This window comes from Pan troglodytes, chromosome 1 (assembly GCF_028858775.2).
Source record: "Pan troglodytes isolate AG18354 chromosome 1, NHGRI_mPanTro3-v2.0_pri, whole genome shotgun sequence".
Taxonomy (NCBI): domain Eukaryota; kingdom Metazoa; phylum Chordata; class Mammalia; order Primates; family Hominidae; genus Pan; species Pan troglodytes.
Genome location: NC_072398.2, coordinates 195,953,449 through 195,973,757, shown reverse-complemented (window position 1 = coordinate 195,973,757; position 20,309 = coordinate 195,953,449). Strand labels below are relative to the sequence as shown.

At 40.5% G+C, this 20,309-nt stretch overlaps 1 protein-coding gene across 28 annotated transcripts in view; it reads right to left on the bottom strand.

Moving 5' to 3' along the window:
* The window catches only part of ZMYM6 (zinc finger MYM-type containing 6), a 44,729-nt gene extending 30,731 nt beyond the window's left edge, over positions 1-13,998 (bottom strand). For 2 of the 28 annotated variants that reach the window (XM_063804412.1, XM_063805311.1), the window contains exons 1-5: positions 13,600-13,719; positions 13,232-13,306; positions 12,512-12,678; positions 2,357-2,441; positions 1,323-1,572 (exon numbers count right to left, since the gene is read on the bottom strand). In XM_063804412.1, the coding sequence (XP_063660482.1) occupies positions 1,323-1,572; positions 2,357-2,441; positions 12,512-12,604 (428 nt within the window). In that variant the 5' untranslated portion in view covers positions 12,605-12,678; positions 13,232-13,306; positions 13,600-13,719. Of the gene's footprint in view, positions 1-1,322; positions 1,573-2,356; positions 2,442-12,511; positions 12,679-13,231; positions 13,351-13,494; positions 13,734-13,783 lie in introns of those variants that run through there. The other 26 variants (XM_063805660.1, XM_063799742.1, XM_054681161.2 and 23 more) reach the window with 20 other exon arrangements.
* Positions 13,999-20,309: the final 6,311 nt, after the last annotated feature.

Here is a 20,309-nt window from a genome sequence, read left to right as displayed (position 1 = left end):
TATTTTAAAATTCCTCTCTCCTGGCCACATGTGATGGCTCACACCAATAGTCCCAGCACTTTGGGAGGCTGAGGCAGGCTAATTGCTTGAGCCCAGGAGTTTGAGACCAGCCTGGGCAACATAGCAAAACCATCTCTACGAAAAAATACAAAAATTAGTCGGGCATGGTGGTATGCGCCTGTGGTCCCAGCTATTTGAAAGGCTGAGGTGGGAGGATCATCTGAGCCCGGGGAGTTTAAGGCTGCAGTGAGCTGTGATCACGCCACCGCACTCCACCATGGGCAACAAAGAAAAAAAAAAATCCTCTCTCCTCTTTACTTGGAAATTTCCATACAGCAGGATCTACTTTTAGATAGTTTAAGTCAAGACACAAAGCAGATAAACACGGCCAAAGACAAAATAGGGGCCTACAAGTGATATGTTAAGTATACATAGTAATATGTATTATATACACATATATTTATTATATTTATTTATGTTAATTATAAATAGTAACACGATATAATTTTTATTATTAATAATAACAGGATTCCATTTTTTAAGTACTTGCTCTGTGCTAGGCCATTTGCTAACACTGTCTCATTAAAGTCCTAGGAAGCAACTATTATTTACTGATGAGAAATGGAGGCTTAGAAAGTTAAACATCTAGCCCGAAGTCACAGAGATAAATGACAGAGCCACAATTTAAAAGAAAGCTCTTACTGTTTTTTGCCTGTAGTGACTATTAACAACACACTGTATTCCTCAAATTACACTACCACAGAAATAGGCAAAATATGCCAAATCCTTCAAATGTACTAAGGCAGGGAAAGATTTATGTGACTTTGTTGCTGTTTTTTCCTCTCTCTGCATCTAAGCATTATTGTAAAGCAACAATGACCCCACAAGGACATTAGAAATAAACACATTTTTGTGACCATGTAGAGTTTTTACTTTTTAAAGAATTAAATAGCTTTTGTATACTATTAAAAGAGTGATATTATTTTATGCTATACCAAATAGCTTTCAAGATAACTGTTAAATAAATTTAAATGGTGGGTGTCTACAATTACAGGATAGTCCTGCAATTCCCACATGTCATTTGTTATTTCTTTCCATAGTAAAATTTAAAGTGATAGAAAACTGGTTTAGGCAATATTCTAACACCAAGTCACTTATTTAATGTTGCAAAACTTTAAAATTGGTGAATTCTTCCATTAACTAAAAAGTTATTTCTACAGATACATGCTAAAGAGATTTAAAGTATCAACAGTATGTTTGAACTAAACAATATACACACTAAAAAAAAGGTAAAGTAAAAAGGGATGTTAAGAATTTTATACTTCGAGCAGTTTGTGCAGGTTTTCTTGGGAGGAGGTGGCAGGCAGGCAGGTGAAGAATGTCTGGTGATGCATCGTGTGGAGCAGAAGAGCTGAGTAGATCCTGTCTTATGATATGCAGTTTGGCCCTTATAAAGCATTTTTTTACAACCAGAACAAAAAACCTTAATAGCAACAGCTGGAACTGAAGGAAGCAACACACTTGGGCCAGATGATGCAAAAGAAAGCTGAAAGCCTGGGTTCAACTGCTGGGCTATCAAAACAAAATAAAAAAAGTTTTAGTATCAATACTAATGCATATATAGTCTCAGTCTCTCTCTCTCTCTCTCTCTTTTTTCTTTTTCTGAGACAGGGTCTCACTGTCACCCAGGCTGGAGTGCAGTGGTGCAATCAAGGCTCACTGAAGCCTCAAACTCCCAGGATTAACCAATCCTCCCGCCTCAGCCTCTTGAGTAGCTAGGACTACAGGCACATGCCACCACACCCAGCTAATTTTTTTTTAATTTTTAGCAAAGATAAGGTATGTTGCCCAGACTGGTCTCAAACACCTGAGCTCAAGCGATCCTCCTGCCTCAGCCTCCCAAGTTGCTGAGATTACAGGTGTTAGCCACTAAACCCAGCCCAGTCTCTCTTTTTTAGGACAAATTCCCAATCTTGAAATCCAGTTAATGAGGCAATAAGAGCTCTAAAACAGAGGTTTCAATTTTTTTTTAACCATTACTCAACGCAAGAAATACATTTAATATTATAACCCAGTTCTCACATACATATGTTTGTAAATGTGGGGATGTATGTACAATTTAATCACTGAAACAGAAGTTTTATGAAACAATATGTTTCCTTACTACACATATCATATTCTGATATAATCTTACTCTATTTTTTAAAACGCTGCTGAAAACCAGCTACTCACAGTTTGAAAAAACACAGCTCTAAAGAAAGAGAAAGACATACATGAAAAGATGCTTTCCCTCAATTTTAAAAGTCAGAATAAGCAAATACTAATTGTAATTAACTTATACAGTTCCATTTCTTACCAATAGGTCTCTCATTAACTGAAGACACACCACCAATTTTCAATTTACTTTCTTGAGTTTTTGGCTGTTGGACACATCCATACTCCTTTAAAAAAAAAGAAAAGAAAAAAGAGCAATGAATACAATGTATGTAAGTAAACTAGAAATTCAAGCAAAAAAAAATTATTCTATCCTATTCATCTCTTTTTTTTTTTTTTTTTTTTTGAGATGGAGTCTCACTTGGGCGCCCAGGCTGAAGTGCAGTGGCGTGATCTCAGCTCGTTGCAACCTCTGCCTCCCAGGTTCAAGTGATTCTTCTGCCTCAGCCACCCGAGTAGCTGGGACTACAGGTATGTGCTACCACACCCAACTATTTTTTGTATTTTTAGTAGAGACAGGGTTTCACCATATTGGCCAGGCTGGTCTCGAACTCCTGACCTTGTGATCTACCCACCTCAGCCTCCCAAAGTGCTGGGATTACAGGCGTGAGCCACCACACCCGGCCCTATTCATCTCTTAAACAGTCTAATCATAAATACCTTCACAAACACCTCAAAAGTCAAAATTTACAAGTTATTACACTAATCTTTACAAAGACAATCTTTCAGAATTAGAGAATCTTTTAAAATACTTTTATCTACTTTTCAAATGGAATTTTGATATATGGGAGTAATACATAGCTATTCCAAATGCTGAGCACTACCTATTTTTTAGGTAGTGCGTTTAAAAGGGGGTAATAAATGAGAAAAAAAAAATTTTTTTTTTTTTTTTTGACATGGAGTCTCATTCTGTCACCCAGGCTGGAGTTTCATTCTGTCACCCAGGCTGGAGTGCAATGGCGTGATCTTGGCTTACTGCAACCTCCAACACCCAGGTTCAAGCGATTCTCCTGCCTCAGCCTCCCAAGTAGCTGGGAATACAGGCTTGCGCTACCACACCTGGCGAATTTTTGTGTTTTTTTCCAGCAGAGAAGGGGTTTTGCTATGTTAGCCAGGCTGGTCTGGAACTCCTGACCTCAGGTGATCCGCCCACTTTGGCCTCCCAAAGTGCTGGGATTACAGGTGTGAGCCACTGCACCCGGCAAAAAGGAGCAATAAATGAAATTAAATCTGGCTGGGTGTGGTGGCTCACACCTATAGTCCCAGCTACCCAGGAGGCTGAGGCAGGAGAATCACTTGAACCCGGGAGAAGGAGGCTGCAGTAAGCCAAGATTGTGCCACTGCACTCCAGCCTGGGCAACAGAGCGAGCCTCTGTCTCAAAAAAAAAAAGAAAAAGAAAAAAAGAAAAGTTAAATCTGAATGATTTAGAGTTTGGATTTCAATCATTTTAGATTTACAAGCTGCCTTTTCTGTTAATGGCAGAAAAGATACAAGAGTGTCAATGCAATCTGCTCATTATACATAAAATCATCACAGACAAAATCCTATTTATTCTTACCACATTCTTTAAAACGTTTTAAAACAAAATGCAATCATGAAACATTTTTAAAATGTAAATGCCTATCTTTATTCTGAAATTGCAACCATCCTTTTTTTAATGTTAAAATACCCTTACATATTTCAAAACAGGAAGTTTTTTAAAAAGTCTTACTTTTCTGAATCAATGATGGTAATAAATGGCAGTTGTATTTTTAATCTCTCCACACATAGCAAAATAAATGAGTAGCTATGTTAGTTCCAAAGTTACTTTAGAAATTTCTTTAGACTATTAAATGCCAAAAACTAGGAACCATTGCATTAATTCACCACTTCCCATGATATGTATTATGAGCACCCAAAGAGGTGCTCTCTGTAAGATATGCCTTCTTTATAGATGAGGAAAGTGAAGCTAAGAGATGTTCAGCAACTTGCCCAAGGTCACAAAGAGACTTACGTGCACAGATGGGAATCAAACCCAGTCTCTCTGTTTTTTTTTTTTTTCTTTTTGAGACAGAGTCTCGCTCTGTAGCCCAGGCTGGAGTGCAATGGTGCCATCTCGGCTCACTGCAACCTCTGCCTCCCGGGTTCAAGTGATCCTCAGCCTCCTGAGTAGCTGGGATTACAGGCACTCACCACCATGCCCAGCTAATTTTTGTATTTTTAGTAGAGACAGAGTTTCACCATGTTGGTCAGGCTGGTCTTGAACTCCTGACCTCAGGTGACCCTCCCACCTCCACCTCCCAAAGTGCTGGGATTACAGGCATGAGCCACCGCACCCAGCCAGTCTCTCTGTTCTAAAACCCAAGATAGCACTGTCATAGATGTGAAAATATAAAGTAATTACTACAATGAATTCAAACTCTGGTCCAACTGAAATTAAGTTCCCCTGTTGTAGTAGTCTCTCCCATCTCCTTTCTCTCACAGCAGTTACCACAGTAAATCATTTCATTGCTTATTTGGATAATTTGATTAATGCTTAACATTCATCCTTCCCCCTACACACACATTAGACTAAAAAGATCACATCCATTATGGACAATATCTGTTTTTCTCACCCCTGTATACCCAATCGCCCAACACAGTCAACATAACAGTAATGACTATAGGTTCTAACAGCAGACAGAAACAGATATGATCTTGACTCCTAAACAAGCTATTTAATCTTTCTTAGTTTCAATTTCTTTATCTGTAAAATAAAGATAATATTACCTAACCCATAGGGCCAACAGGGAGGGAGGGGGCAAATGACTTAATATAAATAAGGTATACAGAATGACGTCTTACAGTTAGTCAAAAGCAAGCACGATATGTACACAAAATGCTAGTTCTTTTTTTTTTTTCTTTTGAGATGGAGTTTCGCTCTTGTTGCCCAGGCTGGAGTGCAATGGTGGATCTCAGCTCACCACAACCTCCACCTCCAGGGTTCAATCGATTCTCCACCCTCGGCCTCCCCAGTAGCTGGGATTATAGGCATGCGCCACCACGCCTGGCTAATTTTGTATTTTTAGTAGAGACGGGGTTTCTCCATGTTGGTCAGGCTGGTCTCGAACTCCTGACTTCAGGTGATCTACCCGCCTTGGCCTCCCAGAGTGCTGGGAGTACAGGCGTGAGCCACTGCACCTGGCCAAAATGCTAGTTCTCATACTTATTTATTAGTTTCATAACTGGCATTTAATAAATACTTGCTAAATGAAGGAATCTAAGTCTATTCAATCCAAAGTGCATGTTCTTAAACATTATACTTAAATAACAATATTTATTGACACTTGCAAAATGAAGAGGACATTAAAAATATATACATCTTCAAATTACCAAAATGAGCGTTTAAGATTCAATAAAATTTTTTTTTTTTTTTTGGAGACGGAATCTCGCTCTGTCACCCATGCTGGAATGCAGTGGACGATCTCGGCTCACTACAAGCTCCGCCTCCCAGGTTCACGACATTCTCCTGCCTCAGCCTCCGGAGTAGCTGGGACTACAGGCGCCCACCACCACGCCTGGCTAATTTTTTTGTATTTTTAGTAGAGACGGGGTTTCACCATGTTAGCCAGGATGGTCTCGATCTCCTGACCTCGTGATCTGCCCGTCTCGGCCTCCCAAAGTGCTGGGATTATAGGCATGAGCCACCGCGCCCGGCCAGATTCAATAAAAATTTCTTTGCCTTATCAACTTGATTTCTAAAATTTTTCTAGTATTTCTGTTATATTTCCCTGACCAGTTTCTTTCACCTCACAAAGTAATTTTTCTAAACCTTCATAGCTCACGAGTCCCAACTCTACATCTTTCCTGCTCATTGATGTTTCAATTTCACCAGGTAAAAACAAGTAACTAAGAACTCCCTCAACATCCCTCAACCCCCTCCACCTTACCTACAAATTGCTCAGCAAACTGTCCTGCTATCTTACAGGAAAAGGAAACCTTCTTTTTAGCTATAGCTGAAATAGTGCTATTTTAGAATAATTATGTTCCAAGTATTGCAAGCAATACACTTATAGTAAAAATCACCATTGTTTATTTGATAGTCAAATTTAACCTGGCATCCTGTATTTTATCTGGAAGCCCTACATCTCCAAGTAGATAACTTTCCAATCTCAAATCCCAGATTTTTATGTGCAAATGCCTCCTTGTGCAGTTTACCACTTGAATGTCCCACAAGCCCTTTAAACACAACAGACCTCAAACTGCACTTAGTACTTCCTCCAAAATCCTGTTCTAACCCCTCAGTAAATGGTATCACCATAAACCCCAAAACCTGTAAGTATCCTTGGACTCCTCTTTGACCTTCACACCCATAAACAATCTCTAAATTTGATCAATCCTACCTAACCATTTTTAAATCTATTATCTTTTCCCACTTTATTATTGATACTCAACTATTAAACACACCACATTCTCTCACCCCTCCATGACGTGGCTATTTTCTCTGCTATATTTTCTCTGTCTGAAACTCTTAGTCAATTTTTATAATTCAATTGCTACCTGCTATGTGAAACCTTCCTCTCCTTCCCATATAGATTTAGGGCTCCTTCCCCTATGCTCCCAATGCACCTCACACAATTTTAAAGCACTTACATAAGACTGTGATTTTGTATTTTTTTTTTTCAGATGGAATATTGCTCTGTTGCCCAGGCTGGAGTGCAGTGGAGCAATCTCTGTTCGCTGCAGCCTCTGCCTCCTGGGTTCAAGTGATTCTTCTGCTTCAGCCTCCCCAGTAGCTGAGATCACAGGCATGTGCCACGAAGCCCGGCTAATTTTTTTGTATTTTTAGTAGAGATGTGGTTTCACCGTGTTGGCCAGGCTGGTCTTGAACTCCTGACCTCAAGTGAGCCACCTACCTCGGCCTCCCAAAGTGCTGGGATTACAGGTATGAGCCACCACTCATGGCCTTGATTTTGTATTTGCACAAAAGGTGGCACAGGCCAGGCGCGATGGCTCACGCCTGTAACCCCAGCACTTTGGGAGGCCGAGGCAGGTAGAGTTCGAGACCAGCCGGCCAACATGGTGAAACCCCGTCTCTATTAAAAATACAAAAATTAGCCAGGTTTGGTGGTGGGCACCTGTAATCCCAGCTACTCGGCAGGCTGAGGCAGGAGAACTGCGTGAACCCAGGAGGTGGAGGTTGCAGTGAGCCGAGATGGCGCCACTGCACTTCAGCCTGGGCTACAAAGCAAGACTCCATCCCAAAAAAAAAAAAAGAAAGGAAAAAAAAAAGGTGGCACAAAGCTGCAGAAAGCATACAAGTTTGAAGACAATTAGGTTTAAATGAGAATGCATAAGATATGCTTAGCATAGCTTCTCACAAGGCACAGTCACTCAACAAATATTACTTCTCTCATTCTCATAACTTTTCTCTCCATTACACTATCAATTACCTTGAGAGCAGAAGTCCTATCTTTTCATCTCTGTAGCCTTTCTGAAAACAAAGTAACTAATACAGTTTACCATCCTGGTTAAGGGTTTGGGCTCTTGAATCAGACTGCTGGAGTCCAAATCCTGACTCAACCATTTATTAATTATGTGACTTTTAATGGGTTACTATCTAGGACTCAGCTTCCTCATGGGTAAAGTGGGAAGAGAAACAGTACTTAACTCAGGGTTGTGAGCATCGAATGGATTAAGGTATGTAAACTGCTCACAACAATGTTCAAGTATTATGGATTACAGTAGGCAAGAATAAAAACTCACTGAATGAATATGAATACTCAACATATATGAATATAAGGACTAAACTGCAACTTTTTTTTTTTAGATGGAGTCTCCCTTTGTCGTCCAGATTGGAGTGCAGTGGCACAATCTCAGTTCACTGCAACCTCCGCCTCCCAGGTTCAAGTGATTCTCATGCCTCAGCCTCCTGAGTAGCTGGGATGACAGGCGCCCACCACCGCGCCCGGCTAATTGTTGTATTTTTAGTAGAGACAGGGTTTCACCAGGTTGGCCAGGCTGGTCTTGAACTCCTGACCTCAAGGGATCTGCCCACCTCAGCCTCCCAAACTGCTGGGGTTACAGGCACAAGCCACCGCGCCTGGCCTTCAACTATAATTTTAATATCCAGAACAAACTCTTAGAAAATCGGAAAATAAAAAACATTTTTATTTATCTCTTATTTTCCAATATTCAAAGGAGATTCATCAATGCAACATAGAAAATAATACACAATTTGTTCAATTGGCTTTTCAATCATAGTCTATACCCTCGATCATGAAAAAATATAGCCTATTCACCTGAAAACATTAATATAAACCTAAGACAACTGAGCAGTTCCTACCCTCTTAAATATACAATCTAAGCTGCTAGGGAGATTTCCATTATCACAATTTTTATATTCAGAAAGAACACTGAATTAACTTAAAGCACATTATTTGTTAAGTGTATAGGCAAGGTATAATGAAAGAAATATTGCATCTGGAGTAACAACAAACTGGTTTGTATCCCAGTTTTACCATGAGACACTGTTGAAGTCACTTATTCCTTCAGGTTCAGCTTCCTTATATGTGAAACAGGCTCTTTTATTCTAATTATTGAACATGTACTTTGTGCCAAATCCTGTGCTAGGAATTGGAGATTCAGGTCAATAAGACCAATTTCTGACTTCAGAGAGACTGCAGTCTAGTGTGTCAATGAAAGATGAGGAGGAGATGGCCAGATTAGTATAATCAGTATGAAGACAAAATTCATTGACCTGTAGATACCATAATAAAAGTGATTGCACTATACAATTAAAAAAAAGAGAGAGAGAACAGCTCATTCTACTTGTGAGTGAGAAACTTCATCTTAAAAGAGGACAAAATTTTGCCAGCCTACCTAGCTTATTTCTTCTTCCACCGGCACAAGAAATGGCAGGTGCAAAGGCAGGGAAATAAAATGCAACCGAGTTTTAGAAGATAGTTTTGAGTGAACTGCAAATAGTTGGCAGCAGCATAGATTAGAAAAGGTGGAAACAATGAATGATGACACTGGAGAGGGAAACAAAGGCCTAAACATGGATGGTTTGGATGTCACATTGAAAGATCTTTGCTTCATCACACTGGAGGAAACAGGGTCTTTAAAGGGAGAAATATCACTCGATCTATACAGTACAATGGCATCACTGTAGAGTGTTTTGATGGGATATGTGACTGAAGGAAAGAGAATAGGTAGGAAACTATTATAAAAGTCCAAATGAAAAATAATGAAATAGTTCAGGCATGATGGCTCATGCCTGTAATCCCAGCACTTTGGGAGGCCAAGGCAGGAGGATTGCTTGAGGTCAGGAGTTCAGGACCAGCCTGGGCAACATAAGGAGACCCCATCTCTACAAAAACTAGCTGGGTGTGGTGGAGCATGTTTGTGGTCAGCTACCTGGGAGGCTGAGATGGCAGGATCGTTTAGAGTGCAGTGGCCATACTCACACCACTGCACTCCAGTATGGGCAACAAAGTGAGACCCTGTCTCAAAAAAAGGAAACAAAAAAAAGAGAGAGAGAAATAATGAAATATAGAAGAACATCATGGGTCAGATACAAAAAATATTTAAAAGCTAAAAACCACAAAACCTGGCAAAGAAATGGTTACTTTAGGCAGAGAAAGAGTAAGAATTTACCATCTGGAGGGAAAACAAGTAGCATGGATGCCACCATCCCCCACTCCACACCTAACAGACACTACCTCAGAACTCTTCTTAGCCCAGCACTCTAGCAAGGCATAGAGTTCATGAGTGAAACAAAACCTACCTGACATCCCTGTCTTCTTATGATACTGCCTGTGGCTGGGCATGGTGGCTTACAACCATAATCCCAGCACTTTGAGAAGCCGAGGTGGGCAGAGCACTTGAGGTCAGGAGTTTTGAGACCAATCTGGCCAATATGGCGAAACCCAGTCTCTAACAAAAATATAAAAAATTAGCCAGGCGTGGTGGCGCACACCTGTAATCCCAGCTACTCAGGAGGCTGAGGCAGGAGAATCGCTTGAACCTGGGAGGCGGAGGTTGCAGTGAGCCAAGATCGCGCCACTGCACTCCAGCCTGGGAGTGACAGAGCAAGACTCCATCTCAAAAAAAAAAAGGAATGATACTGCCTGTGAGATGGTGTGAAAAATAAAATTGTTTTTTATTATTTTAAAATATAATTGCTTTGCTTATACAATAAAGTCAATAACTATGAGTGTAAAGCAAAAGAACTGTCCCAGAAGAAAAATTCCTTGCCAAAACAACTAACTCATCTCTCCCATTGATTTTATTTATTTTTTTTTTTTGAGACGGAGTCTCACTCTGTCGCCCAGGCTAGAGTGCAGTGGCGCAATCTTGGCTCACTGCAAGCTCCGCCTCCTGGGTTCACGCCATTCTCCTGCCTCAGCCTCCCAAGTAGCTGGGACTACAGGCGCCCGCCACCACGCCCAGCTAATTTTTTGTATTTTTTGTAGAGACGGGGTTTCACCGTGTTAGCCAGGATGGTCTCGATCTCCTGACCTCGTGATCTGCCTGCCTTGGCCTCCCAAAGTGCTAGGATTACAGACGTGAGCCACTGTGCCCAGCCTCCACATTGATTTCCGTGCTCTCCATTCTGGGTCCCTATGGGGTAGCCAGAATGATCTTTCCAAACACAAATCTGTTTCATCTTACTTTCTCACTTAAAACCCTACAATTGGCCAGGTGTGGTGGCTCACGCCTGTAATCCTAGCACTTTGGGAGGCTGAGGTGGGTGGATCACCTGAGGTCAGGAGTTTGAAACCAGCCTAGCCAACATGGTGAAACCCCGTCTCTACTAAAAATACAAAAAATTAGCCAGGCGTGGTGGCAGGCGCCTGTAATCCCAGCTACTGGGGAGGCTGAGGCAGGAGAATCACTTGAACCCGGGATATGGAAGTTGCAGTGAGCCACCAAGATTACAACATTGCAGCAAAACTCCATCTCAAAACAAAAACAAAAAACCCTATAATGGCTATCGACTGCTCTTAGGATAAAAACCAAAATTTATAACAAGGTCTGCTACGTCCTACATAATCCAGCCTTAAACTATATATACAGCCTTATCATAGAGAAGCAGAATAGCACAAGTTCTGGAGTCTGACCACCTGGATTTGAATCCAGTCTTTGTCATTTACTACTAACTGTGATCTGTGGTAAACTATTTGGCTTTTTTGAGCTTTGGTCTCCTCATCTGTAAAATGGGGATAATAATATGGTGGTAAGAATGGTGCCTGACACACTCTTAAGCATATATAAATATTAAGTTAATAATGTCACATATGATTATGATATAATATATACTACATACTGATATACTAATGCCAGCTATTTTTATTGTTGTTGTTTTAATCATTATCATCATCACCATTTTCATATCTTTTCTGTTCCAGGCTCACTGTTCCTGCAGGTCTTAAAAAGAACCATGCATCTTTCCAACTCAGGGCTTTCCTATTCACAGTTCCCTCTGTCTGTAATACTCTTCTCCATACCCTTTGCCTAATCAATTCATTCTTCATAATTCAGCTTACACATCCTTCCCTTAGAGAGGCCTTCCCTAGCCATCCCCAGGCAGACCACAACCAAAACTAGGTCAGATTCCCCATTTTAGGCTTTTCTTCCAGAGTACTTGTCATAGTTTGTAATTATATATATTACTTGACCAATACTTTTGTAATCTCTGCCTCCTCTACTAACATATAAGCTCTACAAGGGAAGGGACTAAGCTGACTTTGCTCAATCCTGGATCCCCAGAGACTAGCACAGACCACAAATTCTTAACAGAATAAAGGAAAGTACTACCAGATACAAGAGAATTTTTTTTAAGTGACAAGTATGGAAAAATGGTAAATATATTACTTTCCTTCCACACACAAAAAAATCATGTAGTTATAGCTTTCATTCAAAGAGCAAAAAACCAGCCAGGAATGGTGGCTCATGCCTGTCATCCCAGAACTTTGGGAGGCCAAGGTGGGTGGATTGCTTGAGCTCAGGAGTTTGAGACCAGCCTGGGAAACGTGGCCAAACCCCGTCTCTACCAAAAATACAAAAAAATAGTTGAGCATGTTGGTGTGTGCCCTGTGGTCCCAGCTACACAGGAGGCTGAGGTGGGAAGATCACTCGAGCCTGGGAGGTGCAGGCTGCAGTGAGCTAAGGAGATCGCACCACTGCACTACACCCTCAGCGACAGCGAGAGCCTGTCTCAGTGTGGGTTATTTTAAACTTACAAACCAGAAACCGTTTAACTAAAATTTTTCAGTTGACCAGATGGAAAAGAAGGAATTTTTTTAAATTTTTAAATCAAGATGAAATGCTTACTTGAGCATTGTCTGGTTCTTCTTTAATTTTGTCCAGAAGCTTCTGCTGTGGTACCACTGCTTTGCCACATTCACCATCCAAAGGTTCTTTCATTCTAATTTTTTACCTCAAAGAGTGTCTCAGGCTCAAACGAATAGATTTCTTCTTGGTAATGGATAGCTGGACACCTAAAATACATACTCAGGCTTACTCTTTTTTTTTTTTCAGGCTTATCTATATGAAAGAAAAACTTTGTGTTGAGTGCATGAGGCTTCACGGCTTGGCATTTGAAAAACAACTCTTCTGGGGCCACAACTAACTTTTTTCTTTCTTCCTGCTTTCTGTTCCTTCAGTAGCTACATAAGAAAACAGTTTTGGGGCAACAGCTCCCACTTCTCTAATATCTTTAAAGACACACAACACACTCTGGTTTTTTCCTATGTTGAAGGTTATTGAAGGAAATTAGACCAGCAGACCAAGACGTGGGAGGAAGTAATAAACTCTGAGAAGAACGGACTCAAGAAATAGTTTCTGACCCCATAAGAATCAGTACTTAGAGGCCCATGTCGGCTTTTATTTCTCAAAGAGGGGCACAACAACCTCCCGGCCCTGACCTAATAACTCAACCTTCACTGGAAGCCTCCCTAAGGGCCCCATTTCTCGGCCTAACGCTAGATGTGAGCTCAAGATGCCATCCATCGCAGGCCAACAACAGGAACGCCCCTACTGAAAGTGAGTCACCTGCCTCTTTCAAGGTCTCCGTGTGAGGGGTGGGGGGCATCAAGCCCCTCAGAGCCCCGCTTCACAATCGCCTTCCTGTAGAAAAGAAACTCAATTGGCCATTCAGTAAATTCCCTTCCCCTAAAAGTCAAAGAACTAAACGGGACGAATTAAACCTAAAACAAAAAGCTCTTCAAAGTTGTCTTTATCCGAATAGTCAGGGATGGAAACGGACAACTGGTTGAAAAGCCTGTTCCAAAGAAGAAATGAGAACTTTTGCGCACTCGCCACAAAATATCTACGGGCGCTCATTCCTCCTCTGAGAACCGCACGCTTTCCGAAATTCTCCTTCCCACCAAGAATTCCCACTCCCATCATTGAGGACTAACGAGGCAATGTGGTCTCCGACTGAGAGCGGTGGACTAGCCAGTGAGTGTCAACGCGTCCCTAAGGCGACATCCGCAGCCGCCCCAGCCGCGTAGCCCACCTGGCACCGCCCCCGCCGCAACGCCTCGTCACGTGGCGTGGCCTCCGCCCCGCCGTCCCGCCCACTACCACTGCGGTCGCACCCACCTTCTGTCGCCTCCCTGCTACCGGAGGAGCACTGGACGGGAAATTTGCGAATAGGAACCAAGTCCTCCGCGTCTAGACAGGGATTATTTTCTCTTCTGGAATTCCGCCTGATCCATCCCAACGCAACAGCCGGCCAACCACGCCTGCGCAGCCTTGGTCTCCGCCCTCTTTTCCCGTCAGGCTCCGGACCTGATCTGAGTAGAACTTCCCAGCATTCCTCTTTCCTCAATTATGGTTCACTTCTTAAAGAGACCGAGGCTCAATAGTGAAAAGGTGGAGATGGCGTTAGAAGGCGCTGTAAGTGCTCTATAGCATTCTTTTTTTTTTTTTTTTTTTTTTTTTTTTGGAGACAAGAGTATCACGGTGTTGCCCAGGCTGGGGTGCAGTGGCACAATCTCGGCTAACTGCAACCTCCGCCTCCTGGGTTGAAGCGATTCTCCTGCCTCAGCCTCCCGAGTAGCTGGGCTTACGGGCACGTGCCACCACACCTAGCTAATCTGTAGCATCCTTTAGTGCCCATTTCCTGAAAGGTGGCCTACTGAGAGAGCATGATATTAAATAATACTTGGCTTGCTGAGCACTTCACATGCACCATCCCACTTAATCCTCACCATTTAACCCTAAGAGGTATAATTTTTTAATCTCTTGAGATATAAATGAAAAAACTTGCTCAAAATTGAGATTTGGTTTTTTTAATTCAACATTGTTTCACAGATACATGTATGATTTGTGACTGTTCATTCATTTTGACTGCTGTATAGTATTCTATTTTATGAATATGATACAATTTTAATCATCTACTATTGATGGACATTTGAGTTGTTTCCAATTTGTGGCTATTAGGAATAATGCTTCTGTGAACATTCTTGTCATTGGTGATGTTAAAAGACAAAATTACAACAAATTTAAATATCTCAATTAGCTTTATTTGTGATTCTAGAATCTGGCAACACTTCATTCCATAAAATAGAACAAGTGTTCCAATGAGCTGAGCAGAAGAGGTAGGTTTTATAGACAGAGAAGGGCTGGAGAAAGCAGAAATAAAGAACAAAAAACAGATTGGTTCATTTCAAAGTAACTTTCCAAAAAATAAATAAATAAGTTAATTTCCTTGTAAAGCAGAACCAAGAAACAAAACAATAGAGAAATAACTGATTGGTTAACATCAGGTAACTTCAGTTTATCTTTTTTTGGTAACGATTAAAGCAGAAGAAATTTCATGATTATGCTAATTGAAACTGGCACTCAGGGGAAATTAGACTCTTATTATCTCTTTTTCCTGACTTTTCAGAACTTCAAATAACAACGTAGTTTCCATTTGATGACATGGAACCTCAGTGTGAGTGACTCCATTTTGATTTTTAGTCTGGTTCATTGAGACCTACTGCAGGAGCTTAGCCCGAAACAATGGCCTACAAGTTTTATTTAACAGTGATACATATGCACACATTTCTGTTGGGTTCATACCTAAAAGTGAAATTGCTTGTTATGTATATGTAAAATTTAGGTAGATAATCTCAGGCAATTTTAGAAAATGGTGGTTTCAGTTTATACTCCCTTCAGCCATGTATGAGAGTTTCAGTTTCCCAACATCCTTGCCAATAATTACTACTGCATATCTTTTTAATTATAACCATTCTGATGGGGGCATAGTGGTATCTCACTGTGGTTTTAATTTGCATTTCCCAGATTATTAATGAGGATGAGCCCATTTTCTTGTTCCTTGGGTATCTGGATATCCCCCATAAGTGCCTGTTCAAGTCTCTTGCTCATTTTTGTATTGGATTGACATTTTCTTATGGGCATATATTTTAGATATGAATCCTGCTATGGTTTGAATGTATGTGTCCCTTCAAAATTCATATATTGGAACTTAAACATTAAGGCGATGGTATAAGAAGTGGAGCCTTTGGGAGGGGTTAGGCTATGAGGACTCCATCCTCTTGAATGGGATTCATAACCTTACAAAAGAGAGCATTCATGCCCTTCACAAAGATTCATTCCTTTTGCCCTTTTAACCCCTCACTGTATGATAACAATGTTCCTCCCAGCAAGAGGACAACAACAAAGTTTCATCTTGGAATTAGAGAGTAATTCCAAGACAACAAATCTGCCAGTGCCTTGATCTTGGACTTGCCAACCTCCAGAACTGTGAGAAATAAATTTCTACTATTTATAAATTACACAGTCTGTGGCATTTTCTTTTGGCAATCAGGAATACACTAAGATAAGTCTTTTTTGAATATACACTAGCCCCCCTCATCCACGGTTTTGCTTTCTGAAGTCATAGTTACCCACACTCAACCACGGTCTGAAAATCTTAAATGGAAAATTCCAGTAACAAATAATTCATAAGTTTTAAACAACTTTCATTAAAGTCTATTGTTATAATTGTTCTATTGTTAGTTGTTAGTCTCTTTCTGTGCCTGATTTATAAATTAAACTTTATCATAGGTATGTATGTATAGGAAAAAACATAGCATATATAGGGTTTGATACTACTGGAGGTTTCAGGCATCTGTGGAACATCTTCGAACATATCCCCATGGATAAGGGAGGGACTACTGTATATATTGCAAATATCTTCTCCCACTCAGTGCTTGCCTTTTCACTCTGTTATTGGTGTCTTTCGATGAACTTAAAAGACCTTTGTGGCCGGGTACGGTGGCTCATGCCTATAATAGCAGCACTTTGGGAGGCTGAGGCGGGCGGAACTCTTGAGGCCAGGGGTTTGAGACCAGCCTGGCCAACATGAGGAAACCCTGTCTCTACTAAAAATACAAAAATTAGCTGGGCATGGTGGGCACCTGTAATCCTAGCTACTAGGGAGGCTGAGGCAGGGGAATCACTTGAACCCCGGAGGCAGGGGTTGCAGTGAGCCAAGATCGCACCACTGCACTGCAGCCTGGGTGGCAGAGCAAGACTCTGCCTCAGGAAAAAAAAAAAAAATTAGCCGGGTATGGTGGTGTGCACTTACAGTCCCAGCTGCTCGGGAGGCTGAAGCAGGAGAATCACGTGAACCAGGAAGCGAAGGTTGCAATGAGCTGAGGTCATGCCACTGCACTCCAGCCTGGGTGACAGAGCAAGACTCCATCCAAAAAACAAACAAACAACAACAACAAAAAAAACCCTTTGTGCTTAGTGCTTATTGTATTCTCTTAAGAAATATTTTCCTACCAAATGAAGAAAATTTCTAGAAGTGTTATTAGTCTTTCACATTTAGTTTTATAATCCATCTGTGGTTGGGTTATGTGTATAGTGTAAGGTAAGTCAGATTTCAACCTTTCCATGTGAATTTTGCATGGATTAAGCACTATTTTTTAAAAAGACTGTCCTTTTCCCCACTGTTCTGCATTGACACCTTTGTCATGTATCAGTTGTCTATATATGTGTGGGTTTGTTTCAGGACTATGAAGGCTGTTCCTTTTGTTTCTCCTTGTGGAAATACCATACTGTCTTAATTTCTGTAATAGCTTTATAATAAATCTTAGTATATGATAGAAAAAGTCCTCCCTCATATTATGTCCTTCAAGATTATCTTGGCTTTCCTTGGTCCTTTGCATCTTCATGTAAATTTTTGAATCAGCTTGTCAGTTGTGACAAAACTTTCCTTACAAATTTTAGAATCCGTTGGGATTTTGTTTAGTATTATACTGAAGTGGTATGCCTGTTTTGGAGAATTGGTGTTTGTTATTCATTATGTTGAATTGTGTCACCTAAAAAGATATGTTGAAGTCCTAACCCTTAGAATGGGACCTTATTTAGTCATATAGGATTGTTGCAGATGTAATTAGTTAAGATGAGGCCACACTGAAGGAAGGTGGGCGCTTCATCCATTATGACTGGTGTCCTTAAGAGAGGGGAAGATATGAAGACATACACATTGGAGGAGAACCCCATGCGATGATGGAAACAGAGATTGAAGTACTGCAGTTGCAAGCCAAGGAATGCTAAGGATTGTTGATAACACCAAAAGCTAAGAGAGGCAAGGAAAGATTCTCCCATAAAAGTTTCAGAGAAAGCATGACCCTACCGATCTTTAATTTTAGACTTCTAGCCCCAAGAATGGTGATATAAATTCTGTTTGTTTTTTTTAAACCTAGTTTGTGGTACTTTATTAAAGCAGCCTTAGGAAACTAATAACAGCATTCTGTGGGGTTGAATCTTTCAATCCATAAAAATGATATATTCCTCCATTTATTTTGGTGTCTGTAATTTATCTTGATGCTTTGTAGTTTTTAAGTGTAAATATTGCACACCTCTTTGTTAGATTTATTCTAGGCATTTAATATTTCATGTCATTTTAAATGTAAATTTTTATTTTCTAATTGTTTTCAATGTAAATATAGAAATACAATAATTTTTGTATGTTGGTCTTGAAGCTAGCACTCTTGCTGAATTATTAATTAAACTAATTAATTCTAATAGTGTAGCCATTTTTCTTACTTACTGTTTCCAGCTATGTAGAGAATAATGACCATTTTATTTCTTTCCAATTATATAACATTTCTTTTTCTTGCCTATTGCAGTGGCTAAAACCTGTAGTAATGTGTTGAATGGAAATGGTGATATTGGGCATCTATATCTTGTTCCTGTTATGTTGCTTTCAACATAAAATTATTGAATATTATATTTACTTTAAGATGTTTGTAGTTACCTGTGGAAGGTTAAATATGGCCATAAAGTTGTTACAACTTTTCCCATCGAGAGGAGTCTTTAGTGTGCAGATGGCAGATTTAAAAACAAAGAGAGAGAGAGGGAGTCTGTGATAGTTAATTTCATGTGTCAACTTGAATCTGTAGGCTCAGTAAAATAGAATGTCCTCCCAATATAGAAAAGCATTATCCAATCCACTGAAGGCCAGGCCAGAATAGAACAAAAGGTGGAGGAAGGAGGAATTTGCCCTCTCTCTCACTCTTTTTTTTTTTTCCTGCCTCACTGTCTGATCTGAAACATCCCCTCTTATCTTCTCCTGCCCTCGTACTAGGATTTATCCCATCAGCTCCCCTGCTTCTCAGACCTTTAGACTCAAATTGAATTACACCACTGGTTTCCCTGGGTCTCCAGCTTGCAGACAGCAGATTGTGGGACTTCTTCGCCTCCATATCATGTGAGCCAATTCTTCATAATAATAAATCTTCGTATCCTATTAGTTCTGTTTCTCTGGAAAACCCTGACTAATACATAGTCTTTTTTCCTACCTGTTGTTTCTTGACTGGGCTTGTGAATTATTTTGACTGACAAAATGTTATAGAAGTGATACCATATGAGTTCCTAAGCATAGGCCTCTATTGTCCTTGGAGCTTCTGCTTACGCTGTCATAGAACACTCCTACCACCATGTCAAAGTTAAATGGGATAACTGCTGACTGATGAGAAGTCACATATGGAGAGTGACCCCATGGCCAGCACCAAGGCCCCATACATATGAGTGAAGCCATCTTATATCCTCCAGATTACTAGATGATTACAGCATCTGTTGTTATATAACAAAACACCCCTTTGTAGATAACTGTTAGAGAACTGATATCTAGAAATGGGATACTGCCATAACTAAAACATAAAACATGTGGCATTGATGTTGAGACCAGGCAGCAGGCAGAGCCTGGAAAGACAGCAAGGAGGCTTTGAGTGGAGGTTAGAAGAGCAGTGAGGAAACTTATTAAAGCCTGGAGAGAGAACAACCAGTGTGATGCGTTGGCAGAATGTTTGGCAGCACTGTCATCTGTGATAACTTAGAAGCTAGGAGACATACTTAATGACCTTCTGGATCTGCCTTAGGAGATTCCCATGCAGAATGTTAAAAGCGTTTGCTGATTTCTTTTAACCACATAGGATGTTGTATTGCAAAAGAGAAATAAGCCAAAGAAGAAATTATTCAATTTTCAAGCAGAAATGAGACAAAATGTAAAGGACTTAGTGAGTAAAGGACTAAGGACTTAGCAAAAGATCACCAAAATAAGAAATGGCTTCAGAGCAAAGATCAAATTTAGGAAATTGCAAGTTAAATGAGGCCTCAGATCAAATCAAGAGTGCAGCTGTAAGACTTCATAAGGAATTAGGCAGTGCCTTGTAGACCATCTCACCTAGACAGAAGGACTTCGGAGAAACATAAGGGCATTGCACTACAGCAATCAGACACATCCAAAGTAGAGAGACTTCTGTCTCAGAAAGAAGTATGGATGTGGTTTGGGGGGTATGGTGTGAATCCAAGTAATATTCATAAAATACCCACAAAGTTTTAAAGAGAAGTATATTGGCAAAAGTGAAACTATAGATTATAAGGGGCAAAGACAGTTTGAAACAAAAAGGATCCCTGGGCCCTCAACTTTCTGTGGGTGGAAAGAAACTGAAAAAGCTACTCAACTACAAACATGGACCGTTTCTTATGGAAAATGCTTTCTCAGGGTGTGAAGCCAAGATCTCAGAGGGCAAAAGGCAGAATTAAAAGCTTCTGAAAATAAAATGGATCATGAAACCATTCCTGCCAGGGGCAGTGGCTCACACCAGTAATCCTAGCAGTTTGG